Source organism: Asparagus officinalis, chromosome 7 (genome assembly GCF_001876935.1).
Source record: "Asparagus officinalis chromosome 7, Aspof.V1, whole genome shotgun sequence".
Classification (NCBI taxonomy): Eukaryota; Viridiplantae; Streptophyta; class Magnoliopsida; order Asparagales; family Asparagaceae; genus Asparagus; species Asparagus officinalis.
In genome coordinates this window covers 32,328,124-32,350,660 of record NC_033800.1, presented here as the reverse complement: position 1 = coordinate 32,350,660, position 22,537 = coordinate 32,328,124, and the positions used below count along the sequence as shown (strand labels likewise).

The window sequence follows — 22,537 nt, the reverse complement described above, 5'->3', positions numbered from 1 at the left end:
TATGTTTACACTTTTAATTTTTTTAAGAAAAAGTTTACACCTAGCGAGAGATCAACAGTTTACTCAGAACGGAGAAAGGATGAACACTTTTAGCGGAGCGGTAGCTACTTGATGCTGGAAGAAGACTTTGCATGGAACTTTTCATAAAATAGAGAAACTGATACGTACGCTGTACATGATCCCTGGAAAGTACATAAAGAGGTGAATACCTGAGCATCACTGTATTAGAAGGATATATCTACGCAAGTGAAAATATACCAAGGTACATTCTATAATACATCATGGGCAAACTTAGAAGTCCCACACAAATATAAATTACAAAAGAATCTCCATCATTGATATGTTTATAAATTAAAAACCAACATACAAAAACAAAACAAATGAAACTTCTACATCTAGGGAGAGGAGAGGTCAACATTAAACTTAGAATACAGTGAAGGGAAGAGTACTTTAGCTCGCTGCGCGTAGCATAAAGGCAGCGCCATCCTGAGTATCCTTTGCCAAGGCAGCTCTCTAAATGGAAGACAGAAGGCACTGAAAATATACTCCTGCAACTCACATGCCCGACAATGGTTTATGGAATGGGGGTAAATGAGTGTAGGTTGGTCAATTTGGGATTTCAACAGCAAATGGATTAGCATTCATTGAAAAAATAAGAACAGAAAAAGGAAGAATAAAAAAGAAAAAGAAAAAGAAAACATATGCGACCCTATTTTTAGCACCACTATAGTCATCACAAACCAACCCTTGACCTTGTATTAGTAAATACTTTCTCATAGAATCTCCAATAATCAAGGCTAGAAACTAAGAAAATTTCATAGCTCTAAATTTCAACAATCATTTGGCATGCTATAAAAAGAAACAAATGTAAAAATGGACGCATTTTGTCTTTGCCGGATGGCGTCCTTGGCAACAGGAGGTAAATGTTAGATGGAAAGTGGGCAAATTTTGGAAAGTGACTGAAAGCATATGGAAACCGGACCATGTGATATCATCCTTTTAAACCCTTCACCCATTCAAAATATTTCAGAACATGGATGGAAAGTGAATTGGTAGGCGAGAAATTAACATCACATTGTCTATCCCACCCTTTCAAAACCTGTGGTTTTCATTTTTTGGTTTCTCATCACCATTGTTCCCATCAAATTCTCTTCGATTCCACACAAACTCTTCTCCCATCCAATTTCTAGCCTTCCTCCCCTTAATTTTCTATTATTTCAAGACATGCTCATCCGAAGCAGAGACCCCCCCTCAAACCCAAAATCAAAAACCAAAAAAAAAAGAAAGAAGAGAAAGAAGAAGAAACCTCCGCCTTAACCAATTCATCTTCCGATCAACAAAATTCTTCCCATGTCTCTTCAATGCACTTCTCTTCCAATTTTCTCATGCTAACCTTTCCAAAATTATATCACCGACCTCCCAGCAAAATATATGTAAAGAGTCTTTTCAAAAATTACAAATCTCATAGCTAAACTGACATGTAGATTGTCATTAAACATAACATGAGATCTCATAGTCTTGATTTATTAGGATTGACATTTAGGGATTTTCATAGTTCCTTCATGCTATGTATAATTGAGAATAGATTTTATATTCTATGAAAATAATTTTTATTGGGTCAGTCATTGTCTAGTTGATCAAAATTTGAGCTTTTAAAATTTGATTATTTGCTAATTTGTTTCTTTTTTGTCTAATTTAGACAAGCAGATAACTGTGATGCTTAACTTTTTCGAGGGATTACAATGTCTAACTAATAACATATAGGACATATGAAGATACATGCACGCATGCAAACATACATATATGCGTTCAAAACATTAATCTTTACTTCTAAATTCTAAGAGAACGTATGAATTTATTTGATTCTAAAATTAATCTTATGTGTAAAGAGAATCAATGATTAATTAATCTTTATATATTTATGTTGTTAGATATCATACTAGTAAGCATGTACTCTAAACTTGATTATTTTTAAATTAAATCTCATGTACAGCTATTTTAACTCAATTTCAAAATTTTAATGCAAGAAGATAAAGATTGTCTGATATGGTTGGACATGTCATTGTTGCATATGCATCAGTTAGTACTATTATGGTCTGTTTTGTTATGTTTGTAGATAGCTATAAAGAAGAGATTTATAATACACCTTCTATGTACAAGGAGCTAATTAGAGGAGCCGATATGTATATAAGCTACTCAAGAATGAAAGCGAATGATAGAAATCATGAGAGACAATACTACCAGAGATAACTATATATAGAAATCATGAGAGACAATACTACCAGAGATAACTATATATGTGTCTGTAAGGACAACTTGATATATTTTTCTCATATTGCGGGTCACACACAAAATATCGAGTTATTGTAATAGAATTTATTTATTTTAGGAAACAGTAAGTATTTTAGTCTAGTACCAGTTATCATTTATAACATTTATAAGAATCATAACATGTTCATCAGAAAACCTCAAACGATAGAAGATATATAGTATTTAGTGAAAGTTGTTTCTTCAGATACATATTACCCAATTTGTCTCATTAACATGACGCAAATGTTAGAAATGACAAATAACACTTGATTAAAATATCCACTCACTGTTTCTCCCGTATGAACATTTTTTTTTCTTTCCAATAACTCAATTTCATGATGTAACCAGTAATATGTAGGAACATATCAAGTTGTTCTTCAAAAGACTATCAAGTATGCTTTAATAGCCTCGCTCGTAACTTTTGCCGGTTTTAAAAAAGGTTTCGGTTCTATTCTTAAATAGCTTATGCAAGTAACATCACTACCATAAAAAGTGTAACACATGTGAGCTCCTCTAAGAAGTTTATTCTACATAGTGTATCCATAGAAGATACACTATGAATATCTTCTTTATTGTTAAATACAGACAAAACAAAAATAGGCCACAATAGTACTATTAGATGCATATGCAATAGGGGTGCAAACTGGTCCGGATTTATCCGGACCGACCGCAACCGTATCCGTTTAGAAAGCGGATATGGTAAGGAAAAATTGAAACCGGTCGGATATGGTTTCGGATACGGTTACGGTTTAGATTTTTTATCCGGATATGGTTCGGATACGGTTATCGGGTCGAAATTGCGGATACGGTCCGGATATCCGGATATTTGAAATGGGCTATATATATATAACACTGGTTTATAAATTATAACATATATTGGGTTGGGTCAAACTCAAAATCCACAACCCGACCCGTTTAAAACTAAAAAAAACCTCCCAGACCCCAACCGATTCCCAAACCCTAAGCCCTAAACCCGATCCTCCGCCTCCCCAATTCCCGAAAGTCGAAACCCTAAGCTGGGCTCCGCCTCCTCCGCCGCGTCGGGCTCCGCCTTCTCCGCCGCGTCGGGATCCGCCTCCAAGCTCCGCAACCAGCTCCGCAACCAGCTCCACGTCCTCCTCCGCATCGAGCTCCGCCTCCGAGCTTCGCAACCAGCTCCGCAACCAGCTCCGCGTCCTCTTCCGCATCTAGCTCCGCCTCCGATCTCTGCAACCAGCAACCAGCTCCGCTCCTCCTCCACGTCGAGCTCCGCATCCCTCCGCCGTTCAAAGCCTACAGTAACAGAAGTTACAGAACCCTTCGCCTTCACTCTCAAATTGGTATAATTCAAAACCCTAAGCCCTAATTTTTTTTGTGCCCTAATTTCTAGCATTTGTTGAGTGATTTGAAAAACCCACAGTTCAAGCATTTGTTGTAAATTGCATCATTATTATTTTTTGTTTGATTAAGTTCATAAATTTCAATGAATAGGTATTAGAATCATGTCGTCTAATCCATCAGTTCAAGCTTCTAACGAAGAACCCACAGTTGAACCGGCCACTAAACCCGCAATAGCAGAGTCTTCTATAAAACAGAGGAAAAAGCTGAGAAAAAGGGGAAAAAATTAACTTCTAACGTATGGTTAGACTTTGAGAAAATTGATAGAGTTGAAAAGAAAATTGTCGATGGGAAAGAAGTTGAAATAAAAATCAAGAGAGCGAAATGTAAACATTGCTTGTTTGAATGTGATGGACGTAGTTCAAGAGGGACTACACACCTTAGAAATCACATTATGAAGTGCCCCAAAAAGAAGAGACCCGATATTCGTATGAAGTGCCCCAAAAAGAAGAGACCCGGTATTAGTCAACAATTGATTCAAGCTACTATAAAAAATAAAGATGGGACTTGTGCACTTAGTAATTATCATTTTGACAATGAGAAGAGTCAAACTTTACTTGCAAAAGCTATCATCGTCCATGAGTATCCTTTTAACTTGGTCACACATGACTTCTTTCTACAATATGTGCAATCTCTTCGTCCAAATCACAAGGTTCCAAGTCGTGCACAAATCACAAAGTTATGTATTTATGGTGAATATAAAAAATCTTTATTTGATTTGTTTGCCACATCTTCCATAAGGTTGAGCTTGACAATGGATAAATGGACATCATCTTCACAAAATTTGGCATATTTGTGCATTACCGCTCACTATGTTGATGAATCTTGGAAACTTCAAAAACGTATTATTGGTTTCATTAAAGTCCATAACTCCACGGGGAAGGATATATGCAATGTTTTAATCACTCGTTTACTTGATTGGAAAGTTGATAATAAAGTTTTGTCAATTACGGTAGATAATGATAAAGCTAATGATGTTGCCGTTAAAATTGGGAAAGAACGTCTTAAAAAGTATCTACCTTGTGGCGGAATCTTTTTTCATGTGAGATGTGGAGCACATATTATAAATCTTATTGTTCAAGAGGGGCTTAAAATTATCACTAAAGCTATTGAAAAAGTAAGGCTTAGTGTTAAATATGTTACATGTTCACCGAAGATGGAAGAGAATTTTTATCATGTTGCAAAGCAAGTGAATGTGGTTGGATAAAAATGCTTAGCACTTGATTGTTGCACAAGATGTAATTCTACTTATTTAATGTTGATGAATGCTTTAAAGTACAAAGTTGCTTTTAATAGATTTGAACTTAGCGACGACAAATACATTCATTGTCCATCGGAGGAAGAATGGAATTATATTGATACTTTGAGTAAATGTTTGAAACACTTTTATGATGCAACTATTCTCCTTTCCGGTAGTATGTATCCTACTTGCAATCTTTTATTTGAAGAATTTTGTGAAATTCAATTGCTTCTAATGGAATGGTTGAAAAGTAATGATGATACAATTGTGGCAATGGCTTTTGCAATGAAAAGAAAATTTGATAAATATTGGAGCATGTGCAATAAGATTTTTACGGTGGCTACTTTTCTTGGTCTGAGGTACAAAATGATTATAATAAAATATTACTTTAAGAAAATTTATGGCTTGGATGATGAAAGGTGTACACTTGAAATTTTAGATGTCATCAAAAAGTTACATAGAGAGTATGCATCTCTTGATGAAAAGCAATCCAAAAATGATGAAAATGCTTCAAGCTCACAAGCAAAGGAAGTAGAAAGAGTTGGTGACAAAAGAAAATCTAGATTTGCACAATTTGTTGAAACTATTGAGAAAGAGCCTACAAAGACGGATTTGGATTTATATATGGAAGAGAGTATTGTCCGATGCGAAGATGAAACAACGAGGAAATTTGATATATTAGATTGGTGGAAATCAAGTCTTGGAAGGTATCCTATACTAGCAAAAGTTGCAAGAGATGTTTTGGGTATACCGGCTTCAACCGTGGCTTCCGAGTCAGCTTTTAGCACCGGGGGGCGTGTGATTCATTGTTATAGAAGTCGAATGACAACGGATACGGTAGAGGCGTTGATATGTACACAACTTTGCTCATGTTAAGTCTGTACGTGACTTTATTTCCGGATTTGTGGCTTGTTATTTATGGATTTGTGACTTGTTGTTTCTGGATTTGTGACTATTATTTTTCGAATTATGACTTTATTGCGTGTTTTTTGTCAAGAACATTGTGATTTCATTTTATTTTCCTATCCGACAATGGATTCACATATCAATGAAGTTTAATGTTCTGGAGATGTATCTTGATTTCTCGGGTGGAGATTCCTTTCTCCAAAACTCCCGATTTATTATTCTTCCAGCTTTGATCAACTCTGGATCTCTTCGAGTTTTGAAGCTGGCAAAATGTAATATACCTGATGCAGATTCTATGGCTCTTGGGAATGATGATGCTCTTGATGTGGTTAAGCTTTCGGATCACAACGACTCGGAGATTGCCGAAACATTTATAAAAGCACCCATAGGTTTGTTATTTAACTTCATAAGCATATGATTATCACATTTTAGTTATGGTATTCAATATTTTTTATTTTTTGTTTAGGGCCTTCTATGGTGTTCTGAAGTTTGTCATACAAAATAACAACAAAGTCTATGAGGTAACTTGTCTTACTTGTTTACTTTGCGAGTTATTAAAATCATATATATTTTTTGTCATATCCTAGTCATATCTATTTCCCAAATATCCGTTTAGTATCCGTATCCGAACCGTATCCGTCTCTCTAATATCCGAACCATATCCATTTCCGTTTAATGCGGATATGGTAATGCTTTTTTCTTACCGATGAATATCCGAACCGTATCCGTATCCGTTTTTAGAAAGTGGTTATGGTTATGGTAATGGTCATATCCGAGCCGTATCCGAACCGAATGCACCCCTAATATGCAACAATGACATCATCCAACCACAAATAATAATTGTTATATCCTTCCATATAATAATGAAAATGAGTTAAAAAATCTAAATGATATTTAATTAAAAAATAATCAACTTTAGAATGAATGCTTAGTGCTACCATATCTTGAACCTAAACATACAAATATTGATCAGTCACGTATTCTCTTAAATGTAAAGATTAATTTTTAAGATGTAAATATATTTTTGTCTCTTAAATACAGAGATAACTTTTTCAGATAAAGTATATTATATGTCCTATTACATAATATTAATTAAGGATCATCCTTTCTTGATAAAATTAAGCATAACATTTATTCAACCTCCTGAATCCCAAAAAGAAAGGGAGGGAGGAAGACAAAAAAAGAAACAAAAACAAGAGAAATGATCCAACACAAAAATTCTAATATTCCAAAATGTTTCCCAACTAGATAATGACAAACCCAATAGATCTTAATTTGCATATGAAATGCCAACAATTATAGCATGAAGACAATGTGAAAATATCTAAATTCAGACCTAGTAAATCAAACCTATGATATAGACTATTGTTTATTTATTTAATAACAATCTAACATTGCTCATTAAAGTCTGTTATTTATAACTTGCAAAAAAAATTCATACCTTCTTGCGGGAGGAGGTTAGTAAAGAAACCCATGGAAGAGAAATTGGAAAAGAGGAGGTGTTATGAAGAGGAGTGGGAAGAATTGGGTGACGCCCAGGCAGAAGATAAATCGAGGTAGGTGGACTTCTTGAGGGGAATAAATAGGAGGGAGAAGGCAAGAGTCCACATAGGAGAGAATATTGCTAGAAATTTTTAAAATTGAGGAGAGAAAGGAATTTTTACGAGAGAGATATTAAATACGTGAAAATTCTTGCGCGTGTTCGGAAGAGAATTTGGTGGGAATGTCGAAATCATGGTGAGTAGAACCAAAAAGAGAAAACAAATTGTTTGAAAAGTGGAAAGGGTAGATACATTATTAATTATTACCAATTTCTCTCTCCTCTGAGTTCACTTTCCATCCACTTTCTTAAAACCTTTTATAAAGTGAAAGAGTTTAAAATTGATTCCCTCACGTTTTTATTTACTTTCCAACTGCCAAATAGGGAAAAAAGAAAGAAAAGGGATCCACTTTTCCATTTTTTGCAAATTTTCTATTTACTTTCCGGTTGAACACACCATTCGTGTCTTTGAGAGATTCTAAGAAAACAAGAGCACATCATTATACATTACAACATGCAGGATGAGCAACAATTGACCAAACTTCAATGTTTTTAATTTTATTTCCTTTATTTCTTGAGGTATCGCATCAACATGTTTACTTAAGGTCTTATGCTTGGAAAGCCATTAAAAAAACCTGTTGGGGTTTGTATTCATTGTTAGGTATTAGCGCAACTGTTGACACACTGCTAAAGGTTGGCCATCATTATGTCTTTCTATATGCCAGTAAAGTAGAATGGGCTTAGCAATTTAATATACATACATAGGCTTGGCTCTCAACACCTCCTAGGCAAGTATTCCTAAAAGAAATCTATGCTTAAGTAATTTCCATGAGAGCCTCCAAACAAAGGAAAGGTCAAATTTGTTATTCGATAACAATCTGATTTTTAATGCATTAATTTAAACCATACTGTATCCAAGAAGCATAACCAGCACAATGTACTTTAACAAAGAGCTGAATAAAGACATATTCACGCAACCAGAATGAAATCTGTGGGATTAAGGCTCAGTGCCGGAGTCTAGCTTTTATCTTGAAACCCTGCTTTTACATAGAACCTAACAGATTAAAGACTAGAACAAAAGCTTGTGCAGTTTCTAAAATTTAATGTCTATTATTGAAAGCTACAACCCTTATGCTAACTCATTGTCTCACTCTCAACCATCTAAATCCTTAGGATTGGCTATCCCTCTGTCTAAAGAACGTTCAAGAAAACTGAGAAAATTAGAATGAGGCGTCAACCTGACATTAATTTTCCTATATAAGGAAACCACGGGCAAAAGAAGAGCATACCATCAGTATGAGCATGCTAGTTGACAGGTAGGTCATACTTGTGCAGTTTAACCTTACAAAACTAAGAAGCAACCATCCAATAGTTTCCCAAGGCTTTGAAAAAAAATTCTCTTTCTCCTCATTTTTCTCTGTGAACAAAGGTCGTAGCCTAGCTGAAATTTAGGGCTTGCAACAACTCACCTCCAACCATATCCCACCTAATCTAAGCCTAAGCATGGGGTTAACTTCTTAATTTATATGCACGGAGTTAACCTTCAGATTTCAAGTCACTGCCGAATTCAAGAATCTAGACTTGATCAATTACTGATATAACTTATTAACATGTTATCGACCTTAATATTCCATTCATACTAAATGTATGATTATGAATAATTAATTAGGAGTGATTAAATAAGGGGAGATGAGAACTTACAATCACTTCTCTCCTCTAGGAATCTATGGCACAACATTGGCAGAGAAATTTGATCACAGCCCCTTATCATGAATAAATAGTACAGCCCGTCTACAAAGGCCAATGCATCTCCAATCTAAATCAGAACAAGAATTTACCTTCCCTCAAACTTCACACAATGTAGATGAAAGTGTTCATCACCCAATTCAGACAACTCCAACAAAATCAGATCAATTCATTATCCTCTTCCTCAGATATCTCTGCATTCCTCTTTGCTGCCAACTCCAAATCCTTCTGTATCTGCTCCCTTCTCATCTTCATCCTCTCCTGCCAGTCCCGATACCCTTCCTCCACAACCTCCAAAAACTTATCCTTAATCTCGAGCAATGGATCCTTATCAATCAATACCCCCTTATCATACGCTTCCCTCAACATCGCCGTTTTAATTCCTCCTTTCAGTGACACATAAAATATCCCTGAATGCCTAGTAAATGTATTGCCAAACGCATTCGAAAATCTGAACTCCTCACAGAACTTCCCAATTACAGGCACTGCCATTCTCTTTGAAAGGGTCATTGACAGCAACTCGTGCATAACGCCCACCGTTCTCTTCTCCATCTCTGGTGAAGCCTGACTAAGCCCCGAAGCATCAGCATAAGGTGAAACGTAAGGCAATTCTAGCCAATCTCGAAGCCACTCTCTCATCTCTTTTCTCAAATAAAAACCCGGTGGAAGGTTAACATTGAAATTAGGCCTCATTCTAATCCCAGTGAGTTCTGATTCCTCCTCCGCTCTCTTTTCGATCACTGACTTTGCAAAATCCTCATTCCAAGAAACCAACTCCAAAAATGACTTCCCTTCACCAGGGCACCCAACCAATCTAATCAAATCAGGGTACTTAGGCACCAAATTAACCAACAAGTCATCGGGAAGCCCGAAATCCCTCTTCACATTAAGCAATTTCTCCGCATTTATAACCTTATCCTTCGACATCATCAGCAATTTACAAACTTTTGACAAAGTTCGTGCCTCCCACCTCGATCTGATCTCAGATTCTTCTTTCAGAAACGAATTCAAGCGATCAGAAGGGCGGAGAAAGGGGACGAGCTCGGATTTGGGCTTGATTCGATCGGGATAGGTATCGAACAAGAGAGGGTAACGAGAGAGGAAAGTTTTGACCTTTACAGGGAGTTTGAGGCGCTCTCGTCGTTTCTCGAGGTATCGCAATGGGATCACGCGGCCTGGCTCGTTGAGGACCTCGCGGACGACGCGAGAGATGAGGTTGTATCGCTTGTCGGATTCGATGGCGGAGTCGAGGGGAGTGTCCTTTCGCCATGCGACCTTCAGACTTGAGACTGAGGAGGTTTGGATGAAGGAGGAGAGAGATTTAGGGTTTGGGTTTTGAGAGAGGCGGGAGATTTTAGGGTTTAGTAGGGTTTTGAGAGGCATTCGGGGGGAGGAAAAGCGAGTGAGATGGAGGGCGTTGTACTGGAACTGAGGGGGAAGACTGTAAAAGAGACGCGGTTCGGATCTTGAATGATGATGGGATTTGAATCCGATAAGGTACTTCAATGGATAAATTTCACAAAATCTCCCGAAATTTGGAGGGGTTTTTATACAACTTGCCACAAAACACAAAATTTGAGATATTTTCTCTCAGACATTTTACTTACCAATGTCTGAGTTCATTTTCCCACCTTTAGTTGATCCAACTAACTTTAGTTAATCAATTTTTATCATGTGCAAATCATAAGAAAAATTTAGTGGAGTACTCCTAAAGTGCAAAAAAAAAAAAAAGTACTAAAAGGCTAATTTTGTCAAGAATATATTTAGTTGTCAGAAAAAGATGGGACATATAGGTGTCAAGTCAAAAGTGCTATTTCTTTTGTTTTCTTTTCTTTTTCCGTTTCTCGCTCTTTTTGTTCACTCATTTTCTTGAGTAAATTTCTCTTTTTAAGCCCTTAACTCCCTCGTGAATAGAAATAAAATAAAATAATTTTTGATCTAAAACAGCATCCTTCCGGTGCTACTCAAGTGCCAACCCCAAACCAAGAAAGAAAGTATAGACATCTCAAGTGAAAGCGGAGGGACCCTAATTCAAAATAACGAGAAATGATCGATATATTTTATTATTGCGTCTTGTAAAACTAATATTACTTGATTTAAAAGTTCACTGATAATGCAAAAATAAACGCAACACGTGCAACATATCAGATTCTGAGAAACTGAACCTTTGATAATTCAGCGACTGGACTCGATCTCCCTTTCACAATTTTGGAAGGCTCACTGAAATCCACAATGATTTCAGTAAAAGGAGGCTATCCTACATGCTTATATCTCATTTCCATTTATACCCATCAAAAATACTTACTGTTGAAACCAACTGAAGATATGTCCATAATGAGAAAAGCAAATGCATATATACAACAAGGAAAAGTCTAAAGAAAAAAAGACCTTTAATAAAGGAAAGTTGAAGAAAAGAAGGTATTATATTGAACACTTGAAATAATAATGGAGTCCTTTGGGAGCAGAAAAATGTATAAACTTCACATCTAATATCGGAATATCCTATGGTGGTGGTTAACGTTTGGTGCTCAGAGCCGAAAGCCACTCGCCCGTAACCTTCTGTTCCTATGTACTGACTTCGACATCGAACCAAATGTAGCTTTCATGTCCCAAGTGCAAAATGGACATTTGGTTAAAGGATCAGAAGAAGATATCGTTGGATTTAAATCTAATTAGTGGGCACATATGATTAATCAATGTATATTGCTATCTTTAAGGATAACTCACTTAAAGTGATCAATCAATTTGGGTTAATGGGTATTTAAATAAATCATGGGGTTATATGTACAGATACTAGGTTGTAATTATAATTTGATGAGGGGCCAAATTACAAATATACAACACCTATATATATGAGGTTATGGTCCCTAATCTAGGGTTAGCCACTCTCATTCTCTTATCCCCATCTAAAGAGATTCATAAGGGAGTAACCCTAAGATTAGAAGATCACCAAACCCTAACTTAAATTCAAGCAATGGATTCAGGTATAAGCTTCCGCTTTTAATGTTTATTCTTTATGATTTAATCACGATTAAGTCTAACAAGTGGTATCAGTGCCACCCGTGATTAATTCTTAGGGGTTTAAGTTTCTAAAAATTGGTTTTTTTTAATCTTAAATCTCTGTTTTTCAGAGCTGTTCACGGATGAACAGTAAAAGATTCGATTTTGTTGGCTTTTTCTTTCGGATTTTGGGATCTATCGCACTCATGAACTGTAAAGTTCATATTTTTTTTTTGGTTTGATTCCATTTTGAAGCTTGGATCTGAATGATTTGAGTTCAAAATCGACAGAAAAATTAGGTTTTTTGTTTTGGTTCGTTGACTTTTTCCAACTGCTCGCCGGAGTTGAATCGACGGCAATCCCACTGTCAGTGGCGGCGGCGGTTTTTCAGTTCGAAACCCTAAAAGGGGTTTGTTAGCTGCAGCCCAAGCGGCGGCGTTGGTACAGTTCTAAACCCTAATGGGTGAAAGAAAACTTAGGGCTTGAGTACTTACCAGTTCTCAGGCAAACTTCGGTTGATTCCAGCGAACTTCGGTTTGCTTCGTGAACCTCGTATTCAAACTTCAATTGGACGTGTTCTGACTTCTGATGAATTTCAGTTGAACCTCGTGTTCCAACTCTTGATGAACCTAGTGTTCAAATTTCAGCGAGCCTCGTGTTCGAACAATCAAGTGAACCTCGTGTTCGAATTCAGCGAACTTCGTGTTCGAACAATCAGGCGACCCTCGGGTCCAACTCATATGAGCTTCGGCTCAACTCAGGCATAGTCGACGTTCGTTGTTAGCGAGCTCGATGTTAGGATCTCAGCGAGCCTCGTGCTCAATTAAGACGAGCTTCATGTTCGTTAGGGACGAGCTTCGGCTGAGCTTTGATCTTCGGGTCGAGCTCCGGCTGAACATTGATTTCAAAGGCGAGCATCTCGAAGCTCGACTTCCGGCGATGCTCGACCTCGGCGAGTTTGTACTTCGCCAGATCATTTGGGTAGTTCAGACGAGTCTCGTACTCGTCCACAGGTGAACTTCGAGGTCGACGGCGAGCACGAACCTCAATTCGAACTAAGCTTCGGTTCTTTGTGAAGGCGAGCCTGAGATCTCCCTCTCTGTTCGTCGGCTAAAAGGAACTGAAGGCAAGTAATTTGGGGTTTCTGTTCGTTGGTTGATCTAGGGCACAAGCCCTCTTGAGCCTTTTAATCTTGTGGGCCGTATTAACTTATGGGCTCATGTTTGTATGCTTAATATAATTAATTAAGCTATGATGCCCTAATTAAGTTTTTTGAAAATTTAGTTAATTTGAATTAAATTATTTAATTTGAATTAAATTATTTAATTTGAATTAAATTTGGCAGTTAATCAATTATTTAATTCAAATAATATGACATTAAGGTATTAAATTTTGTCTCTCATTCCAAATGATTAATTAAAACAAGAAGTTGCCAAAGTAACATCTCTTGTGTAAATTGTTCATGAGGATGTTAGATGGTTGTGTGTATGTTTTCGTAATCGGCCAAAGGAATGTTAATATTTATTTAGACTGCATACACATTTGTGATGATAAACATGTGACAATTATAAGGTTTACATGTGAATAATGAATCGATCCAAATATATTTTTATTATTTGACATGACTTATTGTCAATGTTTGATCATTGCAACAATGTATCACTTACAATTAATATTACTGTCCAAAGACTTGATATTAATGTTGTGTCAGATATCTTGAGATGAGATTTGTCATTATTTGAATTTTATTGATTACTAATTACTGTTAATAATGTGAGTATCTTTTGTTTATTTCAACTAATGCATATGCTGCAATAATTTCTGCTAACATCAACTCAATTTCCATGCTAAATGAGACTAATTTCAAGGTTTGGAAAGAGAACGTATTAATTGTTCTTGGCTGCATGGATCTAGACCTTGCATTAAGAACTGAACAACCTCAACCTCTCAATGTGGATAGCATTCCTGATGTAAATAAGGAGTATGAGAAATGTGAGCGTTCAAATCGCATGAGTCTTATGATCATTAAGCGCGGCATTCCGAAAGCCTTCAGGGGCATAGAATCCAAAGGGGTTACTAAGGCTAAAGATTTTCTTGCCGAAATTAAGAAGCGTTTTGCGAAAAACAATAAGATAGAAAAAAGCACGCTTTTAGCTCGCTTGATTTCGATGAAGTATAAGGGCAAAGGAAATATCAGGGAGTACATTATAAAAATGTCTCATATTACTTCAAAACTTAAGGCACTTAAACTCGATCTTTGCGATGAGTTATTGGTGCATCTGATTTTGTTGTCTCTTCCTGCACAGTTCAGTCAGTTCAAGGTCAGTTATAACTGTCAAAAGGAGAAATGGATTCTAAATGAGCTCATTTCATACTGTGTGTAAGAAGAAGACAGGTTGAAGCAATATAAGACAGAAAGTGCTCATCTGGCATATGCCTCTAAGGATAAGAGCAAGAAAAGAAAGAATGATAATGAAGCTGCTAAGGGTCCAATTGAGAAGAAACAACATAAGGATAATCAGTGTTGTTTCTTCTGTAACAAGTCTGGACACGCAAAGAATGATTGTACCAAATATCACGTCTGACGTGCTAATAAGGGTACGTTCCTTACTTTGGTTTGTTCTGAAGTTAATTTAGCTTCAGTACCTAGAAATACTTGGTGGTTAGACTCTGATGCTACTACTCACATAAGTATTTTTATGTAGGGTTGCTTGAGCTATCGAAAGCCAAGTGGTGTTGAAAGACACATCTTGTGGGCGACGGCCAATCGCTAGATGTGGAAGCAATTTGGCATTTTAGGTTGTTATTAGGAACTGGTTCTTATTTGGACTTAAAAGATACTTTTGTATCACCGTCTTTTAGACGGAATTTGGTTTCTGTTTCTATATTGGATAAATCAGGTTATCATTGTTCATTCGGAAACAGTCAATTCGGATCATCTTTTAATTCAAATATTGTGGGAACTGGTTACTTGAGTACTTATGACAACCTATATTTGCTTGATACAATTGCTTCTTATAATGAATCCTTACATGTGGAATCACATGGTACTAAGCGTAAATTAAATAAGAAAAATTCAGCGATATTATGGCATAAGCGCTTGGGTCATATCTCAAAAGGTAGAGTTGAGCGACTTATGTCTGATGACATTTTGGATTCCCTTGATTTTTCAGATTTCAACGTATGTGTTGAATGTATCAAGGGTAAACAGACTAAAGTTAAGAGATTAGGTACCAACAGATCTTCGGAAGTCTTAGATTTGATACATACAGATATTTGTGGGTCATTCCCTACGGCATCCTGGAATGGTCAATAATATTGTTCGCGGTGAAAATCGTTGCTTTCTTCATTGTTGATTCCATTACAAATTCTTGTAATAGTTTATCGATTACAAAGATCCGGTCTTTTTTAGATCCGGTTACAACGAGAATCAAATAAAAAAAAGAAATAAAAATTACAACTTTCTCCTTGTTTGTCGAACGAATCGCAAGATCCTGTTTTACGGTCTCTTACTTGTGTGGGTTCTTTGCCGACGCCGGGGTTAATACGTGGACCACCGTGCGATCTAGATCTGGTCGGATCTACGCAGTACGACGGGTACTATTTCACCAAGAAAATAATAGCCGGGGAGGATTAGTTCACCAAGGAAATAATCGTCCAAATCTCGGGATCAAAGGCCAAGCTTTGATCCGGAGTATGCCTGCGTAGATCTGAGATCCGGTCCTCTCGAACACCTGCCTTTTGTGACGTAGACGTTCGCCGAGAATCAGATCTGAATCTTCAAGTGGCCTATTTATAGGCACTCAGAACTGTGCCCGCGCACAGTTCTGAGCCTAGCCACCCATAGGTGGCTCGGCCTTGGCCGAGCCACCTATGGGTGGCTCGGCTTTGGCCGAGCCCCCCTTAGGCGTTTCTGTTTCGTCGTTTTGTCCGTTGTATCCGTTTTTCGGTTGACTTAAACTCTGATTTGGCAATAAATCCGATTCCTGTTTTGGCAGTAAATCTGATTCCTGTTTTAGCAGTAAATCCACTTCTGAGTTTGAGTCCGAAACCGATTTTGATTCGGTTGTGATTCATCCGAGTCCGCTCTTGTTTGGATGACTCGTTGATTCTTCGAACCCTTGGCTTGATTCCACACATGAATGGATGTATTCCGTTGCTTGCGTGCGATTCGTCAACCTCGTCGCCTCGTTGGTTCGTCGGTTTGTGCCGAGCTATGCTAAGGGACCTATAAGCAATTTTATATGCCTACAGATACCCCCTCCAAAGTATTTCAGCCTCGTTCTTTTATAGAAGAGTCTGGAATACTTTGGATATGATTGTCCCAACCTTCAATCGGTGTAACGGGACTTTGGAATGGCTTCTGTTCTTGATTCCTTCAATCTTCCAGGCTATTTGGTGCTTTGTCGAATGTCTGTAAGAGTTCCGGTGCTGCATTTATTGTCTGACCGTTGTCGGAATTTTAAACTTGAAGTCGATTCCTGATCTTTAGCTGACCATCAATTGTTGGCGTTGAGTTTTTATTTGCGACGCGTTGTCCGGCGTAGTGTTGTTGAGTTATCCTTAAGAATATTATGAAAAAATATTCTCCAGGAACTTCTCAACCAAAAATAGGGAATAGTTTATACTCGTATACCTTATTGGAGTAATTTCTGTGCCCAAATGAACTGAACCGGCTTGATAATGAGCCAAAAAAGGCAGTAATTCGGCTCAAAAAATCTTCTGATTTTTTTCGAAAATATGGGAGAGTCAAGAATAAACCAAGGACTGAACCGTCGGTCGATTTGAAGTGGTTTCGATGCTCGATTCAACTTCAATTTGAATTCTGATTAAAACCAGGTCTGGTCCGGTTCAGCTTGGTCTGGTCCGGTTCAACTGGTCTTGGTTCAACATTATAAAAGAGGGATTTTTCCTCCTCATTAGGGCCGGCCCCCCTCTCTCTTTCTTTTTCACTTTTCTCTTCCCTCGAGCATCCTTTCTCCCTCAAATTGATGGGAGATGTATTTCCTGAGTCTACGCTCCCTAAGAATCCTGAGGATGGTTTTTCTGAAGGTACGTAGCTCTTCTCGAGTTAATTATAGGACCAGTCCATTTTTGACTAATGCAACTATAATATGATGCATCTGAGAATTCTATTTTGTATTTGACAGGAGCTTTTGTCGAGACTGATCCTGTTGAGCCGGCTGTGGGACCAACTACACCAGTTGATACACCCCCAGCCGTTACACCTCCACCACCCCCAGTGATTCAAGGGGAAGAAGGTATAACTTGAGCAATTGAGGACTGTCATTCATTTCTTCATCAAGGCTTTTGACGGATTTCTCCTTTTTGTGTAGGGCTTTCTTCTCGGCTTCACGTCCTTGTGAAGGAGTTGTTATCAGACAGCGATCCAGAGAAGATTGTCATCTGTATAGAGATCCGTTCCTTCTTCTCTTTTGTGAATGCTATGATTGACAAACTCTTCCACGGCGGACTTTCCCTTCACCAGTTCAAGCCATTCATTTATCTTAAAATAAATTCAATAAGGGATGCAGGGTACCCAGATCTGGCGAAGTCTATTGTTGATGATCTTGACTGTCTAGAGCGTGAGCTTCAGATGTTTCGTGAGCTCCGGGATGCAGGTGCCTCTTCATTCATTGCTGCCGAGTTGGATACTCACTTACAGACATGGCGCGATGCTAGGTTTCTTGCTGAGTTCGACATTCAGGTGCAGCGGGATCGAGTGGACCGAGTTGAGGCCCACTTTGCTGCTAAATCATCTTCACTCACCGAGCTTGACTCTTCTCTTGCCTCCTGTGCGACCGAGATAGACCAGCTCAGAAGAGCACTCCGTGAAAAAGAGGAGACTTTTGGTATTCTTCAGATGACGAAGGCACAGGATCAGCAGGCACACACCGCTTTATCAGATGAGCTGAAGTCCTTGAAGCAGAAGTTGACCGAGAGAGACGGAGGAGGTTGCTGCGAGGACTTTAGCCACCACAGAGGATTCCATCAGAGCTGAGCTTAGGCAAGCTTATGATGAAAAGCTGTCTAAGCTCAATCAGCAGATTTTTGGCCATGTTCTTGATGTATGATTTCATTTGCTGAATGTCTTGACTTTTGATCCTTTTAGTGGAACTGGTTTCTTTTATTTTTATCTTTATTATGATTCCTCATTCCGTTTGAAATGGTTGACCATAATACTTTTAGGATTTTTGGCAAACCCTCAGCCTCAAACGGATTTGTTAGCCAGCTCCTTTTACGCGAACTACCGTTTGAGTCGGGCCTAGCATGGGATTATCTAAATCCGTTCCGTCATTGTCACGTCGTCGTGCTAGGAGACGTGAATTCTCTGCAGACTTTGTGGTATGATATCTTGAATACATAGATTCGGCCATTTTACGGGAATAGGCTTACCCGCCGCATACGTGTAGGTGTTGACTTAGGATTTTTTGACTAACCCAGCCCATTTAACGGGTTGACTTAGCCCTTTACCGACTACCGTTGAGTTCGGCGCTAGCATCGCGAATTGTCTAAATCCGCGTTCCGCGATGTAACGTTAGTGCTAAAGGAGATGAACTCCCTTAGACTTCGATGCTACGGCTCGAATACGTAGAACTTCGCCATTGTCATGGGAATAGGCTACCAGCACGCTGTTTAGGACGCTGACTTTCCCTAGCTTTAGGCTTCGGGATAAATTCCCCAGAATCGAACTCCTGGTCGTCTTTTTCTTCGTGAGAGCAAGGCATAAACGGCGACGCTGTTAGGCGTCGGCAGTATGTTCTTAGGGTTCGGGATTAAAATTCCCCCATAGCGTGTTTAAGCGCATGGATTCTGGGTGTTATTAATAACAGCCTGCCCAATGTTTGAATATGTGAACGGGTGTTCTTTTTAACGGTTAAGAACTAACCGACAGCGCGGGTTAAGCGCAGACTTATCCTTGCTTAGGTTTTAGGATAGAATACCCCAGAATTGAATTCTGGTGTCTTTTTCTACGGAAAAAAGACTAATCCGGCAACGCGTGTTAGGCGCAGACTTATCCCTGCTTAGGATTCGGGATAAACTTCCTAGGATGAATCCTAAATTGACAAATTTTGGAAAGATCGGTGCGGGAAAGGAAGAATTTTATATTCTATTTCCCGGTCTTCTTTTAGGGTGAAGGCAAACCCGAATAACAAGGAAGGAAGAATTTTATATTCTATTCCTTGATTCTGGAAAGGAAGAATTTTATATTCTATTTCCGGTGCAGAAGAAACTAGGAGTGGGATCTCCACTCCGAGAATCTAAAAAATCTAGATAAACTTGCCTTTTATAGGATTGGTTATCTAAACTAAAAAAGAGTTCTTCGTTTATCGAAGTGAAACTTCAACTTCGGTTATAGCCATGAGAGGGCTTAACCAAAGAAAAGAAGAAGGGAGTTCTTTCGTTTATCGAAAGGGGACTCCGAAATGAAAGTGAACCTCTTGTCATAGAAAGAGTCAAGAGGGTCAGAAAGACAATTTTGGTGGACCCACTGTCAATTGAAATTGATCAGTGAGGGATTTTGGTGGTGAAAAAGATTTTGGGTTATCCTCTAGAATATTAAGTGTAATATTCTTCAAGGAACTTCCCGGTAAATGGGTTATCCTGAATGTACTAGGGATAGTACTTTTTCAGGAACTTCCCATTTATTGGCATTAATTGCCTGGTGCCTTCTTGAGTAATCAGGCGATATGCACCGTTTGAGTAGACTGTGTCTATTACAAATGGTCCTTCCCATTTGGGTTCGAATTTACCTTTCTTCTTGGAATTGAGGATTATCGGTCGGCGAGCAGCGAGGACCAGATCTCCTTCCTTGAAGCTTCTCTGTCGGACTCTTTTGTTAAAGGCTCTAGATATTCTGGCTTGATATAACTCAATTTGTTGTTGAGCTTCCAAGCGCTTTTCATCCAACCTCTCGAGTTCTTCGAGACGTTTTTGATGCTGTTCTTCTGTCGTCATCTCGGTTGCGAGGGCGATCCGAAGTGACGGGATTTGAATCTCCAAAGGTAACACAGCCTCACATCCGTATACCAATGAATATGGGGTGGCTCCTGTAGGTGTGCGTATGGTGGTGCGATAAGCCCAGAGTGCTTCACCGAGTTAACGTCCCAGTCTCATTTATTGGTCTTCACGAGCTTTGACAGGATCTTAATGATCGTCTTGTTGAAAGCCTCAGCTAGTCCGTTTGCGGCGGGATAATAAGCTGTCGACGAGACATCTTCAATCTTGAATTTGTCACAAAACCTGATGAAGGCGTTGCTTATGAACTGTGGACCGTTGTCATGAATGATCCGTCTTGGCACGTCGTGTCGGTATATGACATGATGCTTGATAAAATTGATGACGTTGTTCGTCTTCACTTCTTTAAGCGGAATCGCTTCAGCCCACTTTGAGAAGTAATCTGTGATTGCGAGGATGAATCGATCACCTTTGACTGAAGGGGGAAAAATAGGACCGACAATGTCCATACCCCATGTCTCGAACGGCCATGACGTGGTTGACGTGTGTAACTGCTCTGGCGGTTGATGCATGTAATTTGCATGTATTTGACAAGCGTGACATTCTCGTGCGTGTTCGATTGCGTCACGAACCATTGTTGGCCAAAAATATCTCATTCTTCTGATGCGATCGTACAGTTTGGGACCAGGCTGATGTGCACCACATTCTCCTTCATGCGCTTCCTTAAGAACTTCTTCTGCTTCTTTGTTCGAAAGGCATCGGAGTAACAAACCATCGTACCCTCTACGGTATAACGTATAGGTCTCGGCATTATAGAAGAATCTTGGCGCTCTTCGGCGAATCGATTCCCTTTCTTTTACGTCTTCTGGCAGAATACCATACTGGACGTAGTCAATGATGGGAAAACGCCAATCTCGGGACTCAGACCCAATTTGAGTTGAATTCACCTCTTTGGCGTTAATGTTTCCGTCATCTTCTTCTTCAATATCCATATCGTATATGGGTATGCAGAGCTGATGCGTCCTTACTGTGACTAACAGCTCAGTTTCAGGAGGCTGCGCAAGTGATACTGCTAGTGCTGCCAGTGCATCCGCATAAGCGTTCTGGAGGCGAGGGATGTAACGAATAATTCTTCAAAAGATTCTGCCATTTTGATGGCCTCCTGGTGGTACGGGATCAGGTCTTGATTCCTGACTTCATACTCTCCACGGACTTGGTTGACTATCAATTGATAATCCCCAAAAGCTTCGAGATATTCGATTCGAGATATTCGACCCCCAGCTCCTTAGCGAAACTGAGCCCAATGAGAAGCGCGTTGTATTCGGCTACGTTATTGGAGCACGGACTAGTCAACGAATAAGCTCGAGGCATCACATGCTTCCCCGGGGAGATTAAGACAACTCCAACCCCGGAGAAAACTGTAGAACCTCCCGGTGTTATTACCCTATTAACTGACCTTGAAGCACCATCGAAATATAATTGCCATACTTGTTGGTGCGACGTAGTGTTAACCTCGTGGGTTTCGTCCGGCAAGTCATCATATACTTCTGCCGTATCTGTGGTCGGGTTTGCCGACAGAAGATCACAAATCGCTTGTCCTTTGATCGACTTCTGTTGTTTGAAGTGCAAATCATATTGGGACAAGAGAAGAGCCCATTTCGCTAACCGCCAATTCATAGAGGCTGGTTGCGTCATAAACACCCGTACTGGATTAACATTGGAAATGACGTAAATCGTCTGTCCAACCAAGTAATGCCGCATCTTTTGCATCGCGAATACCAATGCGAGGCATTCTCTCTCAATCATCGGATATCGAGACTCAGCGCCTATCAAGGTCCGACTTAGGTAATAAACTGCCTGTTCGTGACCGTTATCGTCGTCTTGTGCTAGTAAAGCACTTATCGAGTGGTTCATCGCCTTGATGTAAATCAAGAACGGTTTACCCGATTTTGGTGCAACGAGAACAGGAGGACTCGCCAGATACGTTTTGATATTTCGAATGCTTTTTGGCAGGCGTCGTCCCAGATGAATGACACCCCTTTCTTGTTTAGCTTAGAAAATGGTTGGCACTTCCCAGAAAGGTTTGAGATGAACCGCCGGATGTAAGCTAGCCGCCCTTGCAATCCTCTGAGCTCTCTCAAATTTCTAGGAGGTTGCAGTTCGTGTATCGCCTTCACTTTGTCAGGATCGATATGTATACCTTTAGTGGTGACGACGAATCCAAGGAATTTTCCGCTAGACATTCCAAGGAAGGATTTAGTAGGGTTCATCTTCAATTGATGACTCCGCATGAGATCGAACATCGTCTTCAAGTCCTTGATGTGATCTTCTTTGTTGCGGCTTTTCACAACCAAATCATCAACGTAGCACTCGACTGTTTTCCTGAGATGTTCTTGGAAAATCTTAGTCATTGCTCGTTGGTACGCGGCGCCTGCATTCTTTAGACCAAAAGGCATCAC

The 22,537-nt window shown here is 39.0% G+C and overlaps 1 protein-coding gene across 1 annotated transcript; it reads right to left on the bottom strand.

The window, feature by feature from the left end:
- Window positions 8,972-10,660, bottom strand: LOC109848035 (protein ROOT PRIMORDIUM DEFECTIVE 1). Its single transcript, XM_020417305.1, has one exon. It carries the CDS (start codon window positions 10,500-10,502, stop codon window positions 9,279-9,281), a length of 1,224 nt encoding a protein of 407 aa, XP_020272894.1. The 5' UTR covers window positions 10,503-10,660; the 3' UTR covers window positions 8,972-9,278.

Coding starts and splice junctions, on each gene's coding strand:
- LOC109848035 (XM_020417305.1), bottom strand. CDS start 10,502: ATGCCTCTCAAAACCCTACTAAACCCTAAAATCTCCCGCCTCTCTCAA.